Source organism: Diaphorina citri, unplaced genomic scaffold (assembly GCF_000475195.1).
Source record: "Diaphorina citri unplaced genomic scaffold, Diaci psyllid genome assembly version 1.1 scaffold1080, whole genome shotgun sequence".
In the NCBI taxonomy this organism is placed as follows: domain Eukaryota; kingdom Metazoa; phylum Arthropoda; class Insecta; order Hemiptera; family Psyllidae; genus Diaphorina; species Diaphorina citri.
The window spans coordinates 41,511-68,353 of NW_007378509.1; the positions used below are offsets into that span (position 1 = coordinate 41,511).

Below are 26,843 nucleotides of genomic sequence, written 5' to 3' on the forward strand. Positions count from 1 at the left end.
CCCATCAGGATATAATCCGATCCGGACGGGAATCGAACCCGCGGCCTAGCGCTTACAAGGCAGACGCGCCACCAACCAAGCTAACTAGGCTGGCAATTTATAAACTTTGATAGAGAGGACGGAACTTCTAACAAAAAAAAGGGGGGGGCTTATCCCGAAATCAAAGAGAGAAGGATGACAGGATAGGAGAAAACCAACCGTTTAGTGAAGGGAGAACAAACCTGATCTGTTTAGATCTATTTTGCCCCCGAGCGGGAATCGAACCCTCGAACTAGCGCTTACAAGACAGGTACGCTACCCTTAAAGGTAACTAGACCAACACTACACTGACTTTAATCATTGAGAGGTTCTTGGAACGGCTGGGTCTCACCTATCCTGTCTTCCTTCTCTCTTCGATTTCGGGACGACAAGACCTTAGCTGTTACAGTTCCCTCTGTCAAGCCTCTTTAAAAAAGTCCAAGAGAGAAGATACATTTCGTTTTTCTTCGTGTTGACTCCTTTTCTGGGTTTCATGTAGCCAATACCCTAGTACTCCGGACTCCGGATAAAGACTACACGAAGAAATCCTCACTATAACAAGATCCAAGAGAGTAGAGGGGGACCTTCTGAATTCGACACTGGCGGTATAGTAACAATAGGTTGAAATGTTTTGAAAATAAAACTTTTCTTCACACCATGTTATTCTCTTGGTCAGAAACGAGTCGCATTTCTTAAAACGCATCATTCACGTAACACGGTACCTATAGTAGGAGTAAAAGTCACATGGTAATGCTTTATTGTTGACCGAAACCTGATCTGTTTAGATCTATTTTGCCCCCGAGCGGGAATCGAACCCTCGAACTAGCGCTTACAAGACAGGTACGCTACCCTTAAAGGTAACTAGACCAACACTACACTGACTTTAATCATTGAGAGGTTCTTGGAACGGCTGGGTCTCACCTATCCTGTCTTCCTTCTCTCTTCGATTTCGGGACAAGACCTTAGCTGTTACATTTCCCTCTGTGCTCTGTCAAACTTCTTTAAAAAAGTCCAAGAGAGAAGATACATATTTTGTTTTTCTTCGAGTTGACTCTTTTTCTGGGTTTCACGTAGCCAATACCCTAGTACTGTAGTACTCCGGATAAAGACTACACGAAGAAATCCTCACTATAACAAGATCCAAGAGAGTAGAGGGGGACCTTCTGAATTCGACACTGGCGGTCAGAGTATAGGTACAACGGACAGATGTACATTGAGACCAAGTCGGTGGGTGGGCCACGTCTCATTACACAAATTATACTGGTGCCCACCCGTCTTTCATGGGAAGATCATGCTTCATGACTATACACATATACAGGATATCCAGCAATCTCTGTAGAGATTCCCGCGCAACGGAGACGAAAAATTTAGAGGGGATTTTCTCAGCTCTTTCCTCCCTGATGTGATCAATCATAGTGTAACAGCCCGTTCACACTGACCGAATTTTCCTTCGTCCGAGGTCACAAATATTACAATTTTTCCGAATTTTTCTTCGTTGACAATGTGAACACATTAATCATTTGTATACTTGCCTACACATCGAAAAAAAAAGTTTCTTCAGATTAGATTTTAATTCAGTAGGACAATGTCCCCAAAATTCTTACCGCATTTTAGTTCATAATTGCTAAGCTTGTCGTTTGGCAGAAATAAATGCAACTCTTTTCTTCATCAAAACTAACCAATTGTCCAATTGATATGTGAATGTAAACCAACCAATATTTATTTATTGGTAGATAATTTATTTACTTCAATATTTATAGGTGGTTTGGTTTAGCCCTGAGGATGGAGTTCCAGTCAGGGCGATATGGAATAGTGAAATAATCGCTGCATCTTTCTCCTAAATCAAATACGTCTTATTGTCTCTTATGCTTGCTCAAGGTTCTTAACGATTTGATGATGGGATACATTAAAAAAAAAACAAGCAGTCATACACACTTGAACCTGAGGACCACACATTATCATTCTTGTTAGCATACCAATGGGTACTCGCAACCTGTAGCTTCCAACCAATGAAAAAGCTCCGTGGAGATGGTGTTCTTGTTGGAGAACTTTGAACATAATCGAAAGAAGTGAGTTACCCAGTTTTAACTCCTCCATTATTACTTTGATTTTTTTTTTTTTTTTTTAAGAGGTTTGATAGAGGAAAACTCGGTAAAACTGTTACTGCTAAGGTCTTATCGTTCCTAAAACGAAGGGAGAAGGTAGACAGCATATGAGAACGAACCTATCTGTTTACGATAAAATCCACCCCCGGGCGGGAATCGAACACGCGACCTAGTACTCACAAGGCAGACTTGTTGGATAACTTTTGAGGATGTACACGATACTCGGTAAAACAAAATACAAGGGACCTTTTTTTAGTCCGTCCTTCCTTTATTATTACAATAGTAATAAAAAGGTATAAGGGACGGACTATTGTATTTGTCATTGAAAAACCATCCGTCCTCGTATACTCTTCATTCAGGACATAATAAATAAATGCCGTTTCTTTGTGTTATTATATCACAACTTTGGTGCTCAATGCAGCATTGTAGGATTTTCCAAAAATCTCAATAATCCCAACATCCAATGTTTACCTAAACATGCTGGCACCGGTCGCTATGCGCGTTTATTTTGTGCACAGCTACTCATTTTCCTCACGAGGCTGAGTGGGCCCCGCAACAGCCAGTCACGGAATCAATCAATCATTTGCATGATACAAATTTTTTGACCCCACCTGGAATCGAACCCGGGTCTCCCGCGTGCAGGGTGCGGAGACCTTCAGGACATGGCGTAGCTCAAGCTCAATACCATGAATCTATCGCAGTATTTAACACCCGGAACCATGGTGTAGTAGTTCCTCTCTTCCTTCGAGATGGCGTCGTGGCTGTCAGTTTCCAGAAAGTCTTCCACCAGATGGTATTGAGTTTCTTCTTGATGGTAGAAATGAGAGAGCCACACCTTGTCGTTTGGCAGAAATAAATGCAACTCTTTTCTTCATCAAAACTAACCAATTGTCCAATTGATATGTGAATGTAAACCAACCAATATTTATTTATTGGTAGATAATTTATTTACTTCAATATTTATAGGTGGTTTGGTTTAGCCCTGAGGATGGAGTTCCAGTCAGGGCGATATGGAATAGTGAAATAATCGCTGCATCTTTCTCCTAAATCAAATACGTCTTATTGTCTCTTATGCTTGCTCAAGGTTCTTAACGATTTGATGATGGGATACATTAAAAAAAAAAGCAGTCATACACACTTGAACCTGAGGACCACACATTATCATTCTTGTTAGCATACCAATGGGTACTCGCAACCTGTAGCTTCCAACCAATGAAAAAGCTCCGTGGAGATGGTGTTCTTGTTGGAGAACTTTGAACATAATCGAAAGAAGTGAGTTACCCAGTTTTAACTCCTCGATTATTACTTTGATTCGTTTTATTTTTTTTTTAAGAGGTTTGATAGAGGGAAACTCGGTAAAACTGTTACTGCTAAGGTCTTATCGTCCCTAAAACGAAGGGAGAAGGTAGACAGCATATGAGAACGAACCTTATCTGTTTACGATAAAATCCGCCCCCGGGCGGGAATCGAACCCGCGACCTAGTGCTCATAAGGCAGACTTGTTGGATAACTTTTGAGGATGAACACGATACTCGGTAAAACGAAATACAAGGGACCTTTTGTAATTGAAAACCCATCCCTCCTCGTATACTCTTCATTCAGGACATAATATATAAACAAATAAAATAAATGCAGTTTCTTTGTGTTATTATATCACAACTTTGGTAATCACTGCAGCATTGTAGGATTTTCCAAAAATCTCAATAATCCTAACATCCAATGTTTACCTACCATGCTGGCACCGGTCGCTATGCGCATTTATATTGTGCACAGCTACTCATATTCCTCACGGGGATGAGTGGGCCCCGCAACAGCCAGTCACGGAATCAATCAATCATTTGCATGATACAAATTTTTTGACCCCACCTGGAATCGAACCCGGGTCTCCCGCGTGCAAGGTGCAGAGACCTTGAGGACATGGCGTAGCTCAAGCTCAGTACCATGAATCTATCGCAGTATTTAACACCCGGAACCATGGTGTAGTGGTTCCTCTCTTCCTTCTAGATGGCGTCGTGGCTGTCAGTTTCCAGAAAGTCTTCCACCAGATGGTATTGAGTTTCTTCTTGATGGTAGAAATGAGAGAGCCACACATTGTCCTGATCTGCCGCCGTCTCTGCTTCCTAGCATAAAAGTCTTGTCTGTTATCAACATTCATGTATTCCACCATCATAGATTCAAACTCTTCTGTATCTCTCTGATCGTGTTGACCAGCACCATATTCATCATCGAGCGTTGTGTTCACAAACACATCACCCTTCCTCGTCCTCTTCAACTTGGTTGTTTTCGTCACCACAGTGTTCAACAGAGTCTCGTTCTTCCTCTTACGACTTTCCTCGAGTTTCAACAACGTTAGATTCCTCATGGCTTCCAAGTTTTCCACACTGAACCCTTCCTCTTCACTTTTCCGGTCCGGGTCGTACACTTTATTCCCTTGGACAATCTTGCGTGGACCTCTCTTATTGTCAGAGTCATCACTGTTGCCTTTACTTCCGAATTTCTCACACAGGCGCGCTTCTTCCGAGTAAAGCTCACTGTCGTCGTAACCGTAGTGGTAGTTGTGCATCTTATCTATTTAGGACAAAGTTAGGGCGGGGAATCGAATTTAGCGCTTACAAGGCAGATGCGTCACCCTTCAAACTAACTAGGCTGACAGCATACCATTGTGATCTCGTTTCGTCACCAACACAGCCTCGTTTCGTCACCAACACAGCCTCGTTCCGTCACCAACACAGCCTCGTTCCGTCACCAACACAGCCTCGTAGTTGTGCTGGTAGTTGTCACAGTCGAAGAATTCAATTAAGGGAGGACCTGAAAACAAAATAAATAAATAATAAAATGACTCGAGGGGGATTTTCAAAGTTAATCATTAGGGGAAAGTTTTGGAAGACCTAACAAATAAAAACTTACTATTCTCCTCCAATGCTCCATTTGTAGTGTAAGGAAACAAATAGGTATTATACAACTAACTCCATTTGAAGTAGGGAAACAAATACTATGCACCTCCATCTGCAGTAAGGAAAAGGATTTCCATGGTTGAGCTATAAAACGGACGGGACGGGTCAAAAGACTGGCGGTATACCGACTTACCTGTATACGGAGTTAGTGTGTTGGTCGCCATAGGGTGCGGGCAGGTCATATTCCTCTCTATATACCAATGATGTGGTCGGTACGCTCTAGGAGGTCCTTCTGACAGTTGAGGCTGCAGTTCCCAATATTTCCTCTTCATCCAATGTGGAGGATCTGTCTCCTTCTCTAGTTTACCATAGTTTCGAATCATATGGTTCAATAGTCCGGGAAGAGCTGCGGAAAAGAGAATAATTCTGTAGGTGTTCTAAATCCATACCCATTAGTCACTGTACTTTTTTTTACTTTTTTTAAAAGATGAGTGTTCCACCGCCGTTTTTATTTCGTAGCAATGGAACAACTGCTACATTAGACGCTTGTGGCCTGTGTCGTAGCATGCCCATCCCGTAGTATGCCTCTCATCAGATGGGCGAGAAGAGACACAATACTTCCCATTTAGGTGCTGGCTCAACACGAGAACACCAGAAAGTAACCCGTTGAAATATTTGCAAGACGTGTTCTAAAGTCCGATTCCAGCATAGTTAGCTAGGAGGAAAGCGTGTCTGCCTTGTAAGAACTTGGTCTCGAGTTCGATTCCCACACGGGACAATCTTTATCTCAACAGATGATATTCGATCTCGGCTGGCTTTCTAGAGACGAAAAATTTAGAGGGGATTTTCTCAGCTCTTTCCCCCCTGATGTGATCAATCATAGTGTAACCCGTTCACACTGACCGAATTTTCCTTCGTCCGAAGTCACAAATATTACAATTTTTCCGAATTTTTCTTTGTTGACAATGTGAACACATTACTCATTTGTATACTTGCCTACACATCGAGAAAAAAAAAAAAAACGTTTCTTCAGATTAGATTTTAATTCAGTAGGACAATGTCCCCAAAATTCTTACCGCATTTTAGTTCATAATTGCTAAGCCACTGGACCAACCGTGCCTTGTACTTTTACATATTGGGAATGTTAGGGTCAATAGGTACGTAATGTTAGGGTCAATAAGTACGTACTGTTAGGGTCAATAAGTACGTACTGTTAGGGTTAATAGGTAGAGATAGCCCATTGGCAGCTAGTTTATGGAAAAGGTTTGCTTGACACCCATCATTAAAATAATGTACACAGCGAAGTGACTTACCAAGTTGGTACTGGGTTTGAAAGACCTTGAAAGGGTAGATTCGGACCGTGTAAGGGATCCATCTTGTCCTCACTGTGTGACCAGTGAAATAATTCATCCACTCTGTGTATCGCGGATCCCACCACTTGGTCAGATTATGTTTCACCTCTAAAACTTTTGGGAATAGTTTCAGATTGTATGGTACTGATGCACCTTTGTAGTTGGTTGTGAACCTTCCCCAATTTGTAGTGTACTTTTGTGATCTTCGTACTGATGGTTCGACTTGTGTTGTAGTGATGATTGTTGTTCTTTCTGTTGCTGTTGTTGCTTTTGCACAAGTTGTAGTACACAAAGTTTCGGTGAGAGTATTGGTCGATGTTTCAGGTGTAGTCTTTCTGATTCGTTTAATCCGAATTTTCTTGCTGCTGTTGTTGCTTCTGCACAAGTTGTAGTACACAAAGTTTCGGTGAGAGTATTGGTCGATGTTTCAGGTGTAGTCTTTCTGATTCGTTTAATCCGAATTTTCTTCTTTTGGGGAGAAGCTTGAGCTGACGCATGATCGGGTGAAGGAGAAGAGAATGTTCTAGTCACATAATGTTTTCCATATTCTATCTTAGCAGTAACTCGAGGAGATTTATTGGCTTCAGCTAACTTGAGCTGACGCATGATCGGGTGAAGGCGAAGAGAATGTTCTAGTCACATAATGTTTTCCATATTCTATCTTAGCAGTAACTCGAGGAGATTTATTGGCTTCAGCTATCGTCACTCCATCACATAGGACTTGCAATATGGGGAGGTTGTTAATGACGAACAAAGCATACACATGGGTTAGCATGATAATCAAATCTCATGTCATTTTGGACTTCTGATTACAAGAAAATCTCATTTATGAGATCTAACGCGCGGTCTATTCAATATTGTAGTACAACCACAAATTTGACCTAAAATACATTAAGTGAGCTCCTAAAAAACTTCTATTACTAATTCATAGAATTTTACTATGCATATCCAAAATATCCATTATCCATACTAGGTAAATACATAGAACAATTAAACTAAATTTTATGTGATCAAAATAAATTGCTAATTGCACATCAAACTCAAGAGGTATACTGTGTATACAGGATGTCTGAAATATTCGTACGTCACATAAACCGCTATGTGATTACAAGCTTCAATAAAAGTTTCATATTTCAGCGCCACTTTAACAAAAACTCAAGTTCAAATAGGATAAATGATGAGGAATCAAAGAACTTTAAACTTTAACAGATTGAATAAAGAAATCAACAATCATAAATAACAATAATAAAATTCATGACAAGTTGAAAATGAAAACAGTTTTGAAGAATAATATGGAAAGATCTTCTCAAAAATGAAGGAATAAATAGCTTGGGCAAAAAGAACCGAGGATCACAATTGGAGAAAGCGACTTTTTTTTACACAGAATAATCGATGAAATGCATAAATGATGGGTGAACCATGAAAAAATATATCAAGGAAAGAACAACTGTACCTACCTATTTGATATTTAGTACCTTCCATAATATCCCCCATATCTACCACCATACTTCTTCTTGTTTTTCTTCTTGTCTTCTTCATCACTTAGGTCTTCCCACTCTTCATCATCCTCTTCTCCTACTTCTTCGTCAGCAACTGTCACCGCTTCTTTGTTCTCCACTTTATTTTCTTGTCCCTCTACTTCTTTGACTTCTACTTTTGTCATTTCCTCTTTAGTTTCACTCGAGTTTCCATCTTCCTCACACTTGGTAGTTTTGTTTGCTTGTTCCAGAGAACTACTGGTCCCATCCACTTTATCCTGTGAAGTCTCGAGCTTCTCAAAAGTAACTTGGTTTTCAGTGTTTTCATCCGTGTTAGTATGATCGTTACTAACGTCAGATAAGGTTGCATTACTTGACGTATTATCTTCAGTATGTGCCACACTTAGCCCATTAGCCTTGGCTTCCCTCTCAATCAACTCCGGATTGTTTTCGCATTCCGCAAACCAATCGAATTTCTCTGCTTTGGCAGGCTCGGATTTCTTCTCTGCTTTTTTCACCTCACGTTTCTCTTTTGGAGAGAGCGAATGTTTCTTGGTTTCTTTCTTGGCACCCACATTTTCCTTGGCTTTCTTTAGTTTATCCTGTAGGTAGGATTCAGCATGACCATCTTTTCCTCGTGTGGATTCGATGGTTTTAAAAGCTTTAGGACTGTCTTCATGGGACCGGTTGGCAACACGGTTCAGAAACCGTAGACTGAAAGAAGAAAAAAGCAAACTGCTAACGAAGATAATTCGCAGTACTCGATTTACAAGAAAAAAGAAGACAACACCAACAACAACAGAAGTTACCGTAACAACTGAGGACAGTTGGGAAACAACTATGAAAGCAAACTGCTAACGAAGATAATTTGCAGTACTCGATTTACAAGAAAAAAGAAGACAACACCAACAACAACAGAAGTTACCGTAACAACTGAGGACAGTTGGGAAACAACTATAAAAGCAAACTGCTAACGAAGATAATTCGCAGTACTCGATTTATAAGAAAAAAGAAGACAACACCAACAACAACAGAAGTTACCGTAACAACTGAGGACAGTTGGGAAACAACTATAAAGATCGTAGAACCAACGCGAAGACCACTTTATTTTACATGGTCTAAAACGTTGGGAACATATGGGCATTTTAATCTTGCTAAAGAAGATACACAACCCAATGCTGAGCAAACAGAAGTAGAAGTTAACGAAGCCTTTCAAGAATTCTTGTCTCCTTCCACTCAAACAAAGAGGTGGCCTAATGCGACTACACCACGGAAAAGGGTTCGACAATCCACTACCCCATACTTTGAACATACTCTGCCGAACCGTTTCAATAGAACAGTATATTATTGGATGTACGAACGAAGGTATGCCCAGCATAGTACACCTACACCTGTAATGGACTCTTGTGGACATATCTCTCTGGAGCCCGACAATCCACTACCCCATACTTTGAACATACTCTGCCGAACCGTTTCAATAGAACTGTATATTATTGGATGTACGAACGAAGGTATGCCCAGCATAGTACACCTACACCTGTAATGGACTCTTGTGGACATATCTCTCTGGAGCGTAGTGAGGAGAGACCGCTCGAGTTGCAGTTCATGGATTACTTGTTCGATACAAGGAGGAGGAAACCTACTCTCAAACTAAACCTAACAACAGTAACCATTAGTGCTCGGGAGTATGAGAGTTTCCTAGCTAGGCATCAGATCTATCGGAATGTTTATGAACAACATTGGGGACTTGCAACCATGTCTCACTGGAACGTTGGGGACACCAGGTTTCAGAAAGTTGACGTCAAGCATAAACTAGGCGCAGACTTTTACGATCGGAGACCTTATAGTTCAACGCGGAGGTGTGATAATATGAACTATCAGGACTTGAATGTCATGGGATTGGGAAACTTCACCTTACCAGACTTCAAGAACAAGAAATACACAATGGCAGACAGCTATGAATACCATGATCCGTTTGTGAAGTATTTGGAAGACCCAGGTCACGTGACTGCAAATTGGACTACAATAGACTTTAACAATGTAGAAATTCCAGTAGGTCCACACCAAAGATATCCGAATGGAACTCTCAAGACTGCTGAAGTCCTCGTGAAAGAAGATTATGAACTTCGAAAAAACTTGTTTGGGAAAAGTTGTGAAATTTATGATGAAGAATTTGCATTTGCTGATGAATTAACAAAACCAAGTGCCGAGTACATCAATCATAGGGAAGAGCAAGACAAGTTCTTTTATAAGAATGTAAGTCGAACGATTGGACCCAAACATGCACAGAAGAGTGTGTATGATGTCTATGAGGAATCAGATTATGAGGATTCATTCAGAAAATGGAAAGAGTTCAAGAAAAATGAAGCACTCAACAATGTATCACTAATGGAAGAGACAAGGGAGAAGAACTATGTAGATCCTCAAGTTATTATAGACCAGGCTTACAAGTATACTACAGTGTATAACATTTTCAAACGCGAAACTGTTCCTACTGTATCCGGAGAGATACCATTCAAGTTTCAGTTGAAAGTTAATCCTGGCGCTTTAAAGGTAGTGCCTTGATCACCGCCCAATATTAGTTGGTTTCTTTTTCTTTTTTTAATAAAAAAAAAGTAGGAAATCAAGAAAAGGAAGTTCCTATGTTTTACTGTTTCGGCTATGTATATTAATTCTAATCTACTATCTTGTGGACATACCTATCCACTAGGTACAATTCAGTATACCTATCTATGTATATTTAAGTAGGTTAATTATAACATCAACTTGGCAGTTGTCCGAAATGTGGCAATTGAGAATTGAGCTAGCGTAATTCAGTTGGTTTCTTTGTCTTTTTTTTAATAAAAAAAAAAGCAGGAAATCAAGAAAAGGAAGTTCCTATGTTTTACTTTTTCGGCTATGTATATTAATTCTAATCTACTATCTTGTGGACATACCTATCCACTAGGTATAATTCAGTATACCTATCTATGTATATTTAAGTAGGTTAATTATAATATCAACTTGGCAGTTGTCCGAAATGTGGCAATTGAGAATTGAGCTAGCGTAAAATGCTCAGACCGCGGCCTGACATTATAGGAATGCTCAAACCCATGTACAGTCGAACCTGTATAATTGGAACCCCTCTAAATGGGAAAACTGGATAAACAGGGAGGGGGGGGGGGGTCGTGGGCCTTCATTTGTAATTGGAGGTAGTGCCTTTATTTAACCTGGATAAGAGGGGGTAAAGTGCTGATCCCTTTGATTCCTAAACAAACAGGTTCGACTGTAATACATTTTATACACTAAATTGAATAACCAAGGGCCGGATCCACTAAGTGAGTTCAAACTCCGTTAAAGTTTTAATCTCGGTTTAAGCAATCTGATTGCTTAATCCGAGAGCTAAACTCACTTCGTGGACCCGGGGGTTAGGATGTGTAGAACTGATAAGATGACTTTTGGATACTAAATTGAATTCTTTCGAAAAATAACATCTGATTAAATTTAATAAAATAAATGTTAAAATAAAATAATAAAACAAGTAAATGTATTGTAAAGGGTGTCCCAATAAGAACGCAAGATTTGAAAGGGCTATAACTTTTTTTTATGTGTTGTTTTCTCTTGTCCAATCTTTGACAGATTGATTGTAAACATATCAAAATTAGTCATCATTGAGTCTAAAACTGTATGTGTTGTTTTCTCTTGTCCAATCTTTGACAGATTGATTGTAAACATATCAAAATTAGTCATCATTGAGTCTAAAACTGTTCAACAACGCGTTAGCATAATAAAATCGACACACTATCACTTTTGCGCGAGCATTTTCCTAGTCGAAATCGTGTCATTTTCCATTTTTCTGACGAGAAATGGCCTCCATGATCACGTACTTTTACCCCCCTAGACTATTTTTTGTGGGGGTATCTAAAGTCACAAGTTTACACCACAAACCCACAATTGAAAGGTGAAATTGAAAGTTGTACCTATCAACGAGATACAGCCTGATTTCCTCGAATTTGTCATCGAAATTTTGTCAAAAGGAAATTAATGTACCATCAAAGTCGAGGAAGTTATTTGTCTGATTATTGTTCCATACAAAATTTCAGAATGTTTACTTTACAAATCATCTAAGAATTCCATTTTATTCCACGGAGAACCATGTTTTATTAAGCAATCAAATCTTGCGTTCATATTGGGACACCCTTTATTTCGTGTAGGCTCACAAATCACTAACTAATAGTCCAAGAATAAGTACTAGAATGATTCTATTGTTTAAATCTTTTGTCAAAAGGAAATTAATGGACCATCAAAGTCGAGGAAGTTATTTGTCTGATTATTGTTCCATACAAAATTTCAGAATGTTTACTTTACAAATCATCTAAGAATTCCTTTTTTTCCACGGAGAACCATGTTTTATTAAGCAATCAAATCTTGCGTTCAAATTGGGACACCCTTTATTTCGTGTAGGCTCACAAATCACTAACTAATAGTCCAAGAATAAGTACTAGAATGATTCTATTGTTTAAATCTAGAGGAAATAAATAAAAAGCACTTAAGTCTATTTATCACAAGTTTACCTGAAAAAGAAAACAAATGCCTTTTTCTATCGTTTTCAAAACGCACTTTAGGAATAGAAAGCCAAGTCCCTACTCCAGGTAAAATATTGAGAGATGGATCTACTCATAAAGTTCAGCCCGAAACAGTCACCATTGTTTCGGTAGTTGACATGGATAACTAAGTTTCAATGAAGACATTGTTTTATAATGGTCAAAGACTGATCTCATCTTTCAGTAAAATATTTGAGAAAACTGTGACTCAGGACCAGCCAAAAGAGTTCCCCAGGTTTAATATACCGAAATCAAAATTTATAAATATTAAATACAGTATTATATTTTATTGCCAGGTAAAATATTGAGAGATGGATCTACTCATTAAGTTCAGCCCGAAACAGTCACCATTGTTTCGGTAGTTGACTTGGATAACTAAGTTTCAATGAAGACATTGTTTTATAATGGTCAAAGACTGGTCTTATCTTTCAGTAAAATATTTGAGAAAACTGTGACTCAGGACCAGCCAAAAGAGTTCCAGGTTTAATATACCGAAATCAAAATTTATAAATATTAAATACAGTATTATATTTTATTTTCCAAATATACCTATCCATGACAATTATACGAGTAAAAAAATACGAGTCTGATGAAATAAAAAATACATGATTAAAAATGATCGCAAAGTAACTTTTTGTTCTTTTCAGTTTAAAATTAGACAAATCTGTCCAAACCAAATTAAATAGAATAATATCAAAGTTATAGTTCGTAATGAACTTATGCCCGAGCTTTGATTTTAAAATTGCTGATAAATAAATATATCCTAGTGGTAAAAAATATTTGTACATGATAAAATTATTATAAAACTTAATAAAAATAAATAAAATTAACTGGTTTACTGTTGGGAACTATTCTATAGAACTGTGTACTTAGTGTAGGGTAAAAAATATATTCCAAGGAAAGTGAATATCAATAGCGTATACTTGAAATAATGTGCGACAACAATTCAACATACTTAAAACTATTCTATACAACTGTGTAGTGTAGGGTAAAAAATATATTCCAAGGAAAGTGAATATCAATAGCGTATACTTGAAATAATGTGCGACAACAATTCAACATACTTATCAAGCATTCCCAGGACGTAAGCGAACGTCAAGTCATCGCTAACGCGCGGTCTATTCAATATTGTAGTATGTACTACCACAAATTTGACCTAGAATACATTAAGTGAGCTCCTAAAATACATTAAGTGAGCTCCTAAAATACATTAAGTGAGCTCCTAAAAAACTTCTATTACTAATTCATAGAATTTTACTATGCATATCCAAAATACCCATTATCCATACTAGGTAAATACATAGAACAATTAAACTAAATTTTATGTGATCAAAATAAATTGCCAATTGCACATCAAACTCAAGAGGTATACTGTGTATACAGGATGTCTGAAATATTCGTACGTCACATAAACCGCTATGTGATTACAAGCTTCAATAAAAGTTTCATATTTCAGCGCCACTTTAACGCGCGGTCTATTCAATATTGTAGTACTACCACAAATTTGACCTAAAATACATTAAGTGAGCTCCTAAAAAACTTCTATTACTAATTCATAGAATTTTACTATGCATATCCAAAATATCCATTATCCATACTAGGCAAATACATAGAACAATTAAACTAAATTTTATGTGATCAAAATAAATTGTTAATTGCACATCAAACTCAAGAGGTATACAGGATGGGTGAAATATTCGTACGTCACATACACCGCTATGTGATTAAACTTTGAAAACGGGATACCTATGTGATTGCAAGCTTCAATAAAAGTTTCATATTTCAGCGCCACTTTAACAAAAACTCAAGTTCAAATAGGATAAATGATGAGGAATCAAAGAACTTTAAACTTTAACAGATTGAATAAAGAAATCAACAATCATAAATAACAATAATAAAATTCATGACAAGTTGAAAATGAAAACAGTTTTGAAGAATAATATGGAAAGATCTTCTCAAAAATGAAGGAATAAATAGCTTGGGCAAAAAGAACCGAGGATCACAATTGGAGAAAGCGACTTTTTTTTACACAGAATAATTAAATACATAGAACAATTAAACTAAATTTTATGTGATCAAAATAAATTGCTAATTGCACATCAAACTCAAGAGGTATACAGGATGTCTGAAATATTCGTACGTCACATAAACCGCTATGTGATTACAAGCTTCAATAAAAGTTTCATATTTCAGCGCCACTTTAACAAAAACTCAAGTTCAAATAGGATAAATGATGAGGAATCAAAGAACTTTAAACTTTAACAGATTGAATAAAGAAATCAACAATCATAAATAACAATAATAAAATTGATGGCAAGTTGAAAATTAAAACAGTTTTGAAGAATAATATGGAAAGACCTTCTCAAAATTGAAGGAATAAATAGCTTGGGCAAAAAGAACCGAGGATCACAAAATAATCGATGAAATGCATAAATGATGGGTGAACCATGAAAAAAATATATCAAGGAAAGAACAACTATACCTACCTATTTGATATTTAGTACCTTCCATAATATCCCCCATATCTACCACCAGACCTCTTTTTGTTTTTCTTCTTGTCTTCTTCATCACTTAGGTCTTCCCACTCTTCATCATCCTCTTCTCCTACTTCTTCGTCAGCAACTGTCACCGGAAAACAGTTTTGAAGAATAATATGGAAAGGAAAGACCTTCTCAAAAATGAAGGAATAAATAGCTTGGGCAAAAAGAACCGAGGATCACAATTGGAGAAAGCGACTTTTTTTTACACAGAATAATCGATGAAATGCATAAATGATGGGTGAACCATGAAAAAATATATCAAGGAAAGAACAACTGTACCTACCTATTTGATATTTAGTACCTTCCATAATATCCCCCATATCTACCACCATACTTCTTCTTGTTTTTCTTCTTGTCTTCTTCATCACTTAGGTCTTCCCACTCTTCATCATCCTCTTCTCCTACTTCTTCGTCAGCAACTGTCACCGATATATCAAGGAAAGAACAACTGTACCTACCTATTTGATATTTAGTACCTTCCATAATATCCCCCATATCTACCACCATACTTCTTCTTGTTTTTCTTCTTGTCTTCTTCATCACTTAGGTCTTCCCACTCTTCATCATCCTCTTCTCCTACTTCTTCGTCAGCAACTGTCACCGCTTCTTTGTTCTCCACTTTATTTTCTTGTCCCTCTACTTCTTTGACTTCTACTTTTGTCATTTCCTCTTTAGTTTCACTCGAGTTTCCATCTTCCTCACACTTGGTAGTTTTGTTTGCTTGTTCCAGAGAACTACTGGTCCCATCCACTTTATCCTGTGAAGTCTCGAGCTTCTCAAAAGTAACTTGGTTTTCAGTGTTTTCATCCGTGTTAGTATGATCGTTACTAACGTCAGATAAGGTTGCATTACTTGACGTATTATCTTTCATTTGATTGTTCCAGAGAACTACTAGTCCCATCCACTTTATCCTGTGAAGTCTCGAGCTTCTCAAAAGTAACTTGGTTTTCAGTGTTTTCATCCGTGTTAGTATGATCGTTACGTTTTGTTTGCTTGTTCCAGAGAACTACTGGTCCCATCCACTTTATCCTGTGAAGTCTCGAGCTTCTCAAAAGTAACTTGGTTTTCAGTGTTTTCATCCGTGTTAGTATGATCGTTACTAACGTCAGATAAGGTTGCATTACTTGACGTATTATCTTCAGTATGTGCCACACTTAGCCCATTAGCCTTGGCTTCCCTCTCAATCAACTCCGGATTATTTTCGCATTCCGCAAACCAATCGAATTTCTCTGCTTTGGCAGGCTCGGATTTCTTCTCTGCTTTTTTCACCTCACGTTTCTCTTTTGGAGAGAGCGAATGTTTCTTGGTTTCTTTCTTGGCACCCACATTTTCCTTGGCTTTCTTTAGTTTATCCTGTAGGTAGGATTCAGCATGACCATCTTTTCCTCGTGTGGATTCGATGGTTTTAAAAGCTTTAGGACTGTCTTCATGGGACCGGTTGGCAACACGGTTCAGAAACCGAGGAGGTGTATTGGCATTATGAGATTGCCGTGGCCTACCGGAAAATCGGTCAGGTTTCCTATCATAGTCCAAATTATCATATTCTTTGAAATTGGTGTTGAATTTGTTGTTTGTGGTCGATTTGTTTGCCTCAAAATTGGTTCGTGGTTTGAAATCTGAAAGAAAAAATGATGAATAATTAATTTTATTACAAGAGATTAAGATAACGAAGCTCGTCTGTTTAAGATAAAATCTGTCCCCGGGGAAAAAGTTCAAACGGTCGTGACGTCTTTGAAAGTAATGTGCAGAAACGCATGCGCACGAACATTAGACTAGTGTCGCTTGGAATTTGATGTGACGTCATCGCGTACGGGAGGCTATGTCGTGACGTCATTTTTAGATCGATTTATCTCAGGATCTAGAGGTCGTAGAAGAAAAAGGAAAAATTCCCTAGTTCCTCATTTTCTCTGTTCTTTCACTTTAAAACCTCGCCACATAAGGTCTATTATATCATTTCAATGAGAACCTACCTACCTATCTCACAGACATAGATAGTGGACAAGTTACTTACTTCTAGTTCTCTGTATATTACTCTGGTGGTGCCCATCATGTTTAGATCCATACTTGCTGTGACTGTCTGCTATCGGATAATGCACATAAGTTACACTCTGTAGATTCTCAGGCACAGGAATATCCTTATGTACGTAAGTAACACTCTGTAGATTTTCAGGCACAGGAATATCTTTGTGTACATATGTGACGGTTTGACCATTTTCTATGTCTGCTGGGTTATTCTCATGGAAGGAGCTAGGTAACTGGATGACCTCTATGGATTTGCTAGTTTCAACTTCTTGGTTCTCTAGCAAGTATTCCTTCAAGCTCTCTTGGTTCTCTTGAATGGCTGCCTTGAGGAAGCTGAAATTCTTCGACTTGCCCGGCTTTTTGGCTACGGGAGCTATTTCTGTGAAGAAAATGGGAACACAGATATGGTAACTGATGAAACATGTATTTATGGCTAGGACCACATTTTAAAATTACGACATAGTATTTAAGGGTCAGTAAAAATTCGATATACCTACACAAAGGTTACAATTTACTTAGGTTTACACTTTGAGACTTAGCTGTAGGGGCAAACATCAATAAAGGATGGGTTGAGCTTATACGAATCTACTTAAGTCTATGAAGAGATTGTGGCTACCAGGATAAATGATACAAAAAAGTTGTTTGATTTTTTTTTTTTTTTTTTTTTTTAATGCAAAGGTTCAAATTTACCTGTATGGTAACTTGTGCAGTTTCTCCAAAGGTGTTAGCAGAAGGTCCCTGGTTGTGAGTATGGCTTTGTTCTGCATTAAACTTTTCCTGTCTTATTCTCTGCAGTCTATTCTGAAACACTACCTGGACATCACAGGAGCATTGGACTGAGGTTGACTTGGTTCCGAGGAGTAGAACATCATGGTTTTGATTTGAAGCTGGCTTGTGTTGGTTTTCTGAAAAAGTTGTTTGATTTTTTTTTTTTTTTTAATGCAAAGGTTCAATTTACCTGTATGGGTAACTTGTGCAGTTTCTCCAAAGGTGTTAGCAGAAGGTCCCTGGTTGTGAGTATGGCTTTGTTCTGCATTAAACTTTTCCTGTCTTATTCTCTGCAGTCTATTCTGAACACTTCCTGACATCATAGGAGCATTGGACTGAGGTTGACTTGGTTCCGAGGAGTAGAACATATGGTTTTGATTTGAAGCTGGCTTGTGTTGGTTTTCTGAAAATGCAGCGATCACAAAGAGGTTGATTTCAAAAAGGAATTTAATTTATTTTTATATTATTTATTATTTTTTTTTTTAAGTTTGTAGCAAATGTGGATTTGGTTCTCTGAATAATATGCTTTGATCATTTACCTATCTATATCAGACCACAAGCATCTAATGTAGAAGTTGTTGTTTCATTGGTACAAAATAAAAATGGCAGTGAAACTCTTAAAAAATAAGAAAACTTCAGTTGAAAGTTCAACTTTATTCACTTACCATTGTTGGCTTCATAGTACTGCTGTGTTGAGACCATATTAACACCCGCATCCTTAGCAGAGTTATACTGAACATTGGCCTGAGCTTCATACACTGCCTGTGATCCCACGTAGTACATCCCGTCTTGTTGTGATTCATATTGGTTGACACTAGGGGCGCTCGTGTAAGGTACAGTCTGTACATAGGTTAAGTTGGAATTGTCATGGTAGGTCACAGAGTTGTTTTGAATCTGAGAGGTCACATAGGGTGATTGTGTCTGAGAGGCCACATAGGGTGACTGGGTCTGAGAGGTCACATAGGGAGACTGGGTCTGAGAGGTCACATAGGGAGACTGGGTCTGAGAGGTCACATAGGGTGACTGGGTTTGAGAACTCACAAAGGGTGAATTTGTCTGAGAAGTCACATAGGTGGGTGCAGCATATATTTCACAGTCTTGGGTTGCATAATGTTGCATCGTAGGAGCAACTTCTTTCATCAAGGCTTCCTGCTGGGCATTGAAATGTTCAATATCTTTGTTAGTGAAGTGAGGAATGGCAGGTGTCTGTGCTGCTATTGTCTTGGGTGGGATTGTTAGGGAGGGAGGGGGTACAGAGAGATCAGGAAGTGCAGGGATATTGTTCTCAGTAGAATATTGTCCAATAGTTTCAGGGGTGTAGCTATGGGTCTCCCTAGGGTGTGAGGCATGTTCAGTGTACGAGGTATTGGGTTCTACAGGTACAGAAGTGATGGCTCTTCGCTTCTCCACTGCAGCTGGTTGCCGGTGATAGTTGTGTGAAGTCACTTGTTGGTACATGGGCTGCTGACTTGAGGGATTTTCAGTCAACACCTGGGCATTGTTATAGACATGTTGTGCTGCTTTATTTTCCGAGGGGAAGTTATAGTTGCCGGCGACAGTTTGCTGATCCATCATTGTTTGTCTACGAATATGCTGATTTCTGTATGTGTTTGAATCAGGCACTTGGTTATGTGAATGCTGATGTAAATATGAGTCTGAAAGATTAGTCACCTTGTTTTGGTTACGAGAATGATGACTTGTAGTGAATGTTGAGTCAGCGTCAGTAGGTGCCTGTTCATTGTCATATGGATTCTGATTACGAGAATGATGACTTGTAGTGAATGTTGAGTCAGCGTCAGTAGGTGCCTGTTCATTGTCATATGGATTTACATTTGCTCCTTGGCTCTGTGTATATTCATTACCGTATAGATTTGAATTAGTCACTGGGTACTGTGCTTGCTGATTAGTATGATGCATTGCTTCAGCAGTCTGGTTCCTTACAGACTGATTGGAATAAATCACTTGGTTTTGTCCTGATGGATTGGTATACTGCATTGCTTCAGCATGTTGATTTCTTGCTGCCTGATTAACATACTGCACTGCTCCAGTTTCTTGGTTGTAGCTCTGCTGATTTTTGTAAGGCTTTGAACTGTTAGTCATTTCAATGTGAGAATGTTGGAGGTAGGGACTTGATTCAGGGATCTGTTGACTCACATAAGTATTTGAATCAGGAGTTTGTTGATTCATGTAGGGATTTGTATTATTCACTGAAGGATGGACTTGATCAGAGTAGATACCTACACCAGCACGTTGGTTGTCCAAGTAGTCATTAATGGTCGGATAGACATTTATGTCAGCATGTTGTTGATAGGGATCATGTCTGTCCTTGTGAATGACAGTGTACTGATTCTGATGTGACAAAGGAGGTGCAGACATTTGCTGAGGTATAACAGCTACAGGTGATTGCTGAGGAATAGCAGCTCATTATTCACTGAAGGATGGACTTGATCAGAGTAGATACCTACACCAGCACGTTGGTTGTCCAAGTAGTCATTAATAGTCGGATAGACATTTACGTCAGCATGTTGTTGATAGGGATCATGTCTGTCCTTGTGAAAGACAGTGTACTGATTCTGATGTGACAAAGGAGGTGCAGACATTTGCTGAGGTATAACAGCTACAGGTGATTGCTGAGGAATAGCGGCTGTCACAGGTTGATGGGCGATAGAAGCTCTCGGTGGTTGTTGGGACATGGCAGCCGATGGTGCTGGGTAGTTGCTCACATCTTGGTATTCAGGTTGAGGGGGAAAGGATGTATCTACTGAAGGCGGTGGATAAGACCTAGTTCTAGTCTCTTCAACATAGGTGACATTGGAAGACTTGGGGGATTCAAGGTGGACTTCAGTTATTCTGAAAATACAATATTGACATTTTCAGATAACTTGCTGCATGTAGTATTTCACAATTGGTATTCTTTCAAAAATAATAGCATTCACAATAAATCTACATTGTGGGTAAGACCTAGCTCTAGTCTCTTCAACATAGGTGACATTGGAAGACTTGGGGGATTCAAGGTGGACTTCAGTTATTCTGAAACAATTCCAAATATAATATTGACATTTTCAGATAACTTGCTGCATGTAGTATTTCACAATTGGTATTCTTTCAAAAATAATAGCATTCACAATAAATCTACAGCCACTTTGCTTAGGAAAAGAAAACATTACTACTCACCTTTCCAGAATTTCATCGACTTCACTCATTTTGGGTGGTGTGGGTTCTTTCTGGGCAATATCATTCACTATGGTTCTGCGGATGTTCAATCCTCTGGCAATGGTTAAATTCCCTCTAGCACCAGATGTACCCCTTCTTCTTGTTTCAGTTTGGGTAGGAGTTCTGTCTACTTGTACAGGTGGGGTTCTGAAAGGAGACAAAGGCAATATTGAAATTAAATGTTGTTGTCAAATGTCGGGAACTTGGCCAATAATTCATTCTTCTATGTGCATTCCAATATTTTTTCCACTTTTTTTAAAAGAGGTTTGACAGAGGGAACTGTAACTGCTATGGTCTTATCATCCCGAAATCGAAGAGAGAAGGAAGCTATGTGCATCCCAATATTTTTCCACTTTTTTTAAGAGGTTTGACAGAGGGAACTGTAACTGCTATGGTCTTATCATCCCAAAATCGAAGAGAGAAGGAAGACAGGATAGGAGAAAGCCAGCTGTTCCAAGAAGGAACATTATCCCAGCAGGATAAAATCCGCCCCGGGCGGGAATCAAACTGTGGCCTAGCGCTTACAAGGCAGACACACTACCAACTAAGCTAGCTAGGCTGGCTTCACTTAGGTTTAATTGAACAGAACAAAAGACCTCAGATTTTTTCCAAGTGATATTCCAAACATACAATAAAAAGAAAACTGATAGGTATTTAACCTATGTAAAATTATGTAAAAAAAAAGACTTATTTTTTCTACAACTTACAATTCCACATGGGTTTATATGTAAAATTATGTAAAAAAAAGACTTATTTTTTCTACAACTTACAATTCCACATGGGTTTGAGGTTCATCATATTTGTCCTGGTCCCACTCTCTCTTCCAATTTCTACCATCAGCTGCCTTGGACCTTTGAATTCTTTCATCATCAATGTTCTTTCGATCATCTCTCCACTGTCTTTCTCCCATGTCCAATCTTCTATTGAGGCCCCCACCTCTGTTTCTGTCATTTCTTCTTCCTCGGAAATCATTGTGCTGCTTTTCCTACAAGTCAGATCAGAAAGTATTATAAGCCTATCAAACAAGGGATGTATACAAGAGATCCTTCATAGTAAAGTTCATTTTTTTAGGTACCTACCTAGGTACTGTAAAACAGGGTGACTTGGCCCACTTTTGAGCAAAACAAAGTGATTTACTTATTCATTTGACAGATTCTCATACACTTACATTGCTAAATGGACCAGGACCTTCGTCAAAGTCCCTTTCATCATCAGCAAGGAAACTTCTGGGATCTGGTGGAGGTCCATCTGTTACACCATTAGCAAGGCGGGGACTTTTGAATTCCTCTCGTTTAGGGCCAAGTCTGCTCTGAACGGAGGACTTCTCATGAGGGTTAAAGGAGTGTGAATCAATTCTGAGGTCCCTTTATTCCCATGGCCATGAGGCAGGGGTAGGGCTGGTAGTTACCTACCTTATGGGTGTGAAAGACTCTAATAAACCCCGCAAAGTTAACTAACTACCTGCCTTACATTATTCCATAATCCTTCCATTTCCTCTTTCCAGGTCCGGTTACAAAACTGCCAAGCTGGAAACCATCAAAGAAGAAAATCCATCTGACGAAGAAACCAAACACAAACCTCGCAACAGAAGTCGTGATAGGAAACGACACCGGAGTCGTAGCAGAAGCAGAGAGAGGAAGAGAAGTCGGGAGAGAAACAGAAGTGAAAGTAGAGAGAGGAAAAGAAGTCGGAGTAGAGATAGAAAGCGAAGGTCGAGTAGAGAAAGAAGGAGGAGTCGTGAGAGGAGAAGGAGTCATAGTAGAGAGAGAAAGAGAAGTCATAGTAGAGAAAGAAGAAGGAGTACGAGTAGAGACAGACAGAGAAGGAGAAGGTCGCCTAGTAATGAGAAGGAGAGATCGAGGAAGAGGAGGAGAAGTGCAAGTGAGGAGAGAAAACCAATTCATCGTCGTGGAAGCATGTCTCCTCCTGAAGATAATGAGTAAGTTTCAATTGATTTTTTTTTCTTGCTTCTAAACTTACCTTAATATTAAATTCAAACAAATACCTACCTACCTAAAAAAAAAATCTTTTCTAAACAACTCGTATGTTTTCCCACTATAAATACATCCTCAGGGAGCCCTCCCTTGACTTCTTTTGCATTAATTTTGCCTTGAATCATGAATGATTGATTAGAGTAGATTTGTAGGAACAATAAGATCGTTTAATCAATTGTTTATTCCTTGTTTCAGTTCCCAAGAAGAGCAAGAACCGTGTGTGGGCAAGATCTTGGACTCAACTTGAGAAAACAAAAAATCGTAAGTCTGAGCAGACAGTCGGAATTAATTTTTCATTTGTTGCAGAGGTGATCCATCCCTGAGAAATCCAGACCGACCTTCCACCCTACTGGAGCTGCAGACCCCCCTAGAACCTGAGACTGATAAGAGAACCAAACGTATGAACAAGATATCCTCCCCTGAGAGATGGGAGATTAAACAGGTGAGTCATCGAGAGCAAATCAAGTCATAAAATTTAGCGAGGATTATTGATCTTTTTTTTAGACTGCCAGCGTAGGACAGGGAAGTCCCTTTTAGACAGCTTTTCAGTAATCTCGTTTTTAAGAACTAAAGTTTTTTTTTCATCATAATGATAGTTTGCAATAATTCCTTGTCATTTACCTATTTTCTATTTAGTTACCAACAGTGTGTTGCATAGTGCTGATTCCCCTTCAGTGGATTTTGAATGTCGAACTAAATTGTTGTGAATCGATCAATTGATCAAACCTGGGATCAGACGAGATTTATTTATTTTATAAAACACTCTTCGCGATGTTTTCAGTCACAGACTGTAGGTATATCCTGTGAAATCCTTTCTATGTTTATCATTTGTGGAAAATAAAAACTCCATACATTAAATGTACAAATATTTATTGGTCTTCTATTTTAGATGTTGTCAGCCAACTGCATTGACAAGAGTGAGTTACCTGACTTTGACGAGGAGACTGGCCTGTTACCTAAGGCAACGTCTGCTATTGTCCAAAGGTCACCATTACCATCCCTGGATCTAACAGGTACATGTGAGATATTTCTACCTCGGGAGGGAAGAAAGAAAAGAATTTCAAGATTCAGGAGGAAATCAAATTCACCGTAGGTGGTTGTGTCTTTTTCTTTTGTCTTTTCCCGTTTTTTTTTTTCGAACTTTATGCTTTATTTTTTGATTTTTGATTTCTTGATTTTCTTGCTTGTTTTTTTGCCTCTCTTTATGCTTTTTTCTTTTTTTTTTTAATGCTTCTTTTATTTTTCAATAATTGTGGCTAGCTTCACATACTTAAAATTGCGTTCTAAGTTTTATCCCACTTTAACAAATATTCCCTCGTATAATATCCCTGAAGACAGAATGGCGGTTTTGTTTTAGCATTTTTATTTTATTTTTGGCCATTTTAAAAATTAAAATAAAAATTTTAGAATTAAAATTTCATCAAAAATTTTCAATTAATTTTTTGTGGTCCAATTTCATTTAAAAATCATTGTCCTTTAGACTACTTTGGAGGGATAAATTACATTTTCGCATGTCTAAGGGAAAATGTTTTACAAAAATCCCTCACTTTGAAATTTATCCCGCTGTGGAATAGATGGCTATGTTCACCTATGTACAACAAACCATAAAAGGAAAGGAAAACAAATTTCAAGAAAACGTACCCAAACGATGGACTTTAAATAAAATTGAGTTTTATTCAATAATTCCTTGTAATTGTAGAATTTCCATCAAAATGGACGAAGTTCAAAAGTTGGAACACCTTTCCTTGGTGTCCAAAGTGTGCACTGAGCTAGAAAACCACTTGGGACTGGATGACAAAGACTTGGGTAAGGATCAAAAAAGAGGAAAGGAAAACAAATTTCAAGAAAAGAAAACGTACCCAAACGATGGACTTTGAATTGAGTTTTATTCAATAATTCCTTGTAATTGTAGAATTTCCATCAAAATGGACGAAGTTCAGAAGTTGGAACACCTTTCCTTGGTGTCCAAAGTGTGCACTGAGCTAGAAAACCACTTGGGACTGGATGACAAAGACTTGGGTAAGGATCCTTACTATGTAGATTAGTACCCATATTTAGACCCAGTTCAGTCCATAATGGTAATATTACCAGATATTGATTATAACGAGACAGCTGGGTTCTTGATGGTTCTGATCCCCGAAATTGTTCTTCATTCCAAGATTTTCAAAGCCTCAGTTCTAGTATTGGTACCATGCATTTCGAGTAGAACACACAACTTGCAAGAATTGGTCAACCTGAGTTCACAAATCCAAGATTCAGAAATATCTAGAACCAAGCTAGATTAGGAGTATGGATGGCATCCTGGTTAGTGATGGGCCGAGTGAATGATTTTACTCGAGTGGACTCGAGTTTGACTTCACTCGAGTCCACTCAATTATTATTTTGTTCCACTTAGTGATGGGCCGAGTGAATGATTTTACTCGAGTGGACTCGAGTTTGACTTCACTCGAGTCCACTCAATTATTATTTTGTTCCACTCGAGTGGAAAAAAAACTATTCATTGGGTTCTCTGACCCGAGTTCACTCGCGCACTCGCCAAATATTATTGCAACATACAGTTTCTATTCGAGTACAAATCTATTCGTCAGAAAAACTATTCGTTAATTCGTTTGAACGAGTTGAATGATTCACTACCCCCCTCTCCCCTCTTGCCTCTTACTAGATGATGATGATGCAAGAAAAACTGAAGAGTTGAACGAGTTGAATGATTCACTACCCCCCTCTCCCCTCTTGCCTCTTACTAGATGATGATGCAAGAAAGCCCCTCTTCGATTTCGTGACGATAAGACCTCAGTAGTTTCAGTTCTCTCTATCAAACCTCCTAAGGAGTGTCCACACATAGTCGACTCCGCCGTCGATGGACGTCGACTGAAACCGTACACTGCCTCGACAACATAGATTCACCTCGTCGATCGACGGCGTCGGCTATGTGTGGACACAGCTTGAGAAAACAAAAAATCGTAAGTCTGAGCAGACAGTCTGAATTAATTTTTCATTTGTTGCAGAGGTGATCCATCCCTGAGAAATCCAGACCGACCTTCCACCCTACTGGAGCTGCAGACCCCCCTAGAGCCTGAGACTGATAAGAGAACCAAACGTATGAACAAGATATCCTCCCCTGAGAGATGGGAGATTAAACAGGTGAGTCATCGAGACCAAGTCAAGTCATTAAATTTAGCGAGGAGTATTGATCTTTTTTTTTAGACTGCCAGCGTAGGACAGGGAAGTCCCTTTTAGACAGCTTTTCAGTAATCTCGTTTTTAAGAACTAAAGTTTTTTTTTCATCATAATGATAGTTTGCAATAATTCCTTGTCATTTACCTATTTTCTATTTAGTTACCAACAGTGTGTTGCATAGTGCTGATTCCCCTTCAGTGGATTTTGAATGTCGAACTAAATTGTTGTGATATGCCGAGAGTTTCCGAACGAAAACCCGAATATCATCGACTCGCTCGCCTAATCGACTCTCGAGTGAGAAATCGGCGCGGTGTAATTTCCAGGAATAAATACCTATTCAACTCGATTAATTTCCACTCGAGTTGGAAAATAATCGAGTAGAAAATAATCGAGTTGAAAAATCTCACTCGAGTCCCATCACTGAATTGCTCTTCATTCCAAGATTTTCAAAGCCTCAGTTCTAGTATTGGTACGTGGTACCATGCATTTCAAGTAGAACACACAAAACAACAGACAACTTGCAAGAATTGGCCAACCTGAGTTCACAAATCCAAGATTCAGAAATGTCTAGAACCCAGCTAGATTAGGAGTATGGATGGCATACTGGTTAAATTCTAAAAGTCGGCACGGTGTAATTTCCAGGAATAAATATTCAACTCGATTAATTTCCACTCGAGTTACAACTCGAGTTGGAAAATA

The 26,843-nt window shown here is 38.6% G+C and overlaps 4 protein-coding genes and 3 long non-coding RNA genes across 9 annotated transcripts in view; 4 read left to right on the plus strand and 3 right to left on the minus strand.

Annotated features, from left to right (window-relative positions):
• Positions 1-3,454: 3,454 nt before the first annotated feature.
• LOC103514089 lies at positions 3,455-12,678 on the minus strand. Its single transcript, XM_026827135.1, has 9 exons — positions 12,401-12,678; positions 11,238-11,320; positions 10,086-10,093; positions 7,051-7,208; positions 6,729-6,941; positions 6,331-6,621; positions 5,211-5,423; positions 4,886-4,931; positions 3,455-4,678 (listed from the first exon to the last, which is right to left on the minus strand). The coding sequence occupies exons 4-9, from the start codon at positions 7,142-7,144 to the stop codon at positions 4,057-4,059; spliced, it is 1,479 nt and encodes a 492-aa protein (XP_026682936.1). The 5' UTR covers positions 7,145-7,208; positions 10,086-10,093; positions 11,238-11,320; positions 12,401-12,678; the 3' UTR covers positions 3,455-4,056.
• The window catches only part of LOC103514091, a 36,841-nt gene continuing 17,249 nt past the window's right edge, over positions 7,252-26,843 (minus strand). Inside the window, exons 7-11 of the mRNA XM_026827134.1 lie at positions 18,426-19,491; positions 17,951-18,163; positions 16,982-17,371; positions 16,347-16,586; positions 7,252-8,472 (exon numbers count right to left, since the gene is read on the minus strand). Of these exons, the coding sequence (XP_026682935.1) occupies positions 7,838-8,472; positions 16,347-16,586; positions 16,982-17,371; positions 17,951-18,163; positions 18,426-19,491 (2,544 nt within the window). The 3' untranslated portion in view covers positions 7,252-7,837. The remainder of the gene's footprint in view (positions 8,473-16,346; positions 16,587-16,981; positions 17,372-17,950; positions 18,164-18,425; positions 19,492-26,843) is intronic.
• LOC113469442 lies at positions 8,701-10,423 on the plus strand. Of its 2 annotated transcripts, XM_026827137.1 has the most exons (3): positions 8,701-8,753; positions 8,870-9,259; positions 9,406-10,423. In XM_026827137.1, exons 2-3 carry the CDS (start codon positions 9,199-9,201, stop codon positions 10,410-10,412), a joined length of 1,068 nt encoding a protein of 355 aa, XP_026682938.1. In that variant the 5' UTR covers positions 8,701-8,753; positions 8,870-9,198; the 3' UTR covers positions 10,413-10,423. The 2 variants fall into 2 exon arrangements, with proteins under 2 accessions (XP_026682938.1, XP_026682937.1); XM_026827136.1 differs by lacking the exon at positions 8,701-8,753 and having other exon boundaries at positions 8,801-9,259.
• LOC113469446 lies at positions 12,414-13,025 on the plus strand. Its single transcript, XR_003392861.1, has 2 exons — positions 12,414-12,478; positions 12,727-13,025. It is a non-coding gene; the product is annotated as an uncharacterized LOC113469446 (long non-coding RNA).
• Positions 13,405-14,466, minus strand: LOC113469449. Its single transcript, XR_003392863.1, has 2 exons — positions 14,177-14,466; positions 13,405-13,846 (listed from the first exon to the last, which is right to left on the minus strand). It is a non-coding gene; the product is annotated as an uncharacterized LOC113469449 (long non-coding RNA).
• LOC113469444 lies at positions 22,478-23,197 on the plus strand. The gene is made up of 2 exons (XR_003392859.1): positions 22,478-22,912; positions 23,163-23,197. It is a non-coding gene; the product is annotated as an uncharacterized LOC113469444 (long non-coding RNA).
• Positions 24,589-26,843, plus strand: part of LOC113469443 (ATP-dependent RNA helicase DHX8-like) — a 9,862-nt gene continuing 7,607 nt past the window's right edge. The window contains exon 1 of one of the 2 annotated variants that reach the window (XM_026827140.1): positions 24,589-24,773. In XM_026827140.1, the coding sequence (XP_026682941.1) occupies positions 24,680-24,773 (94 nt within the window). In that variant the 5' untranslated portion in view covers positions 24,589-24,679. Of the gene's footprint in view, positions 24,774-24,801; positions 24,987-26,843 lie in introns of those variants that run through there. The other variant, XM_026827139.1, reaches the window with a different exon arrangement.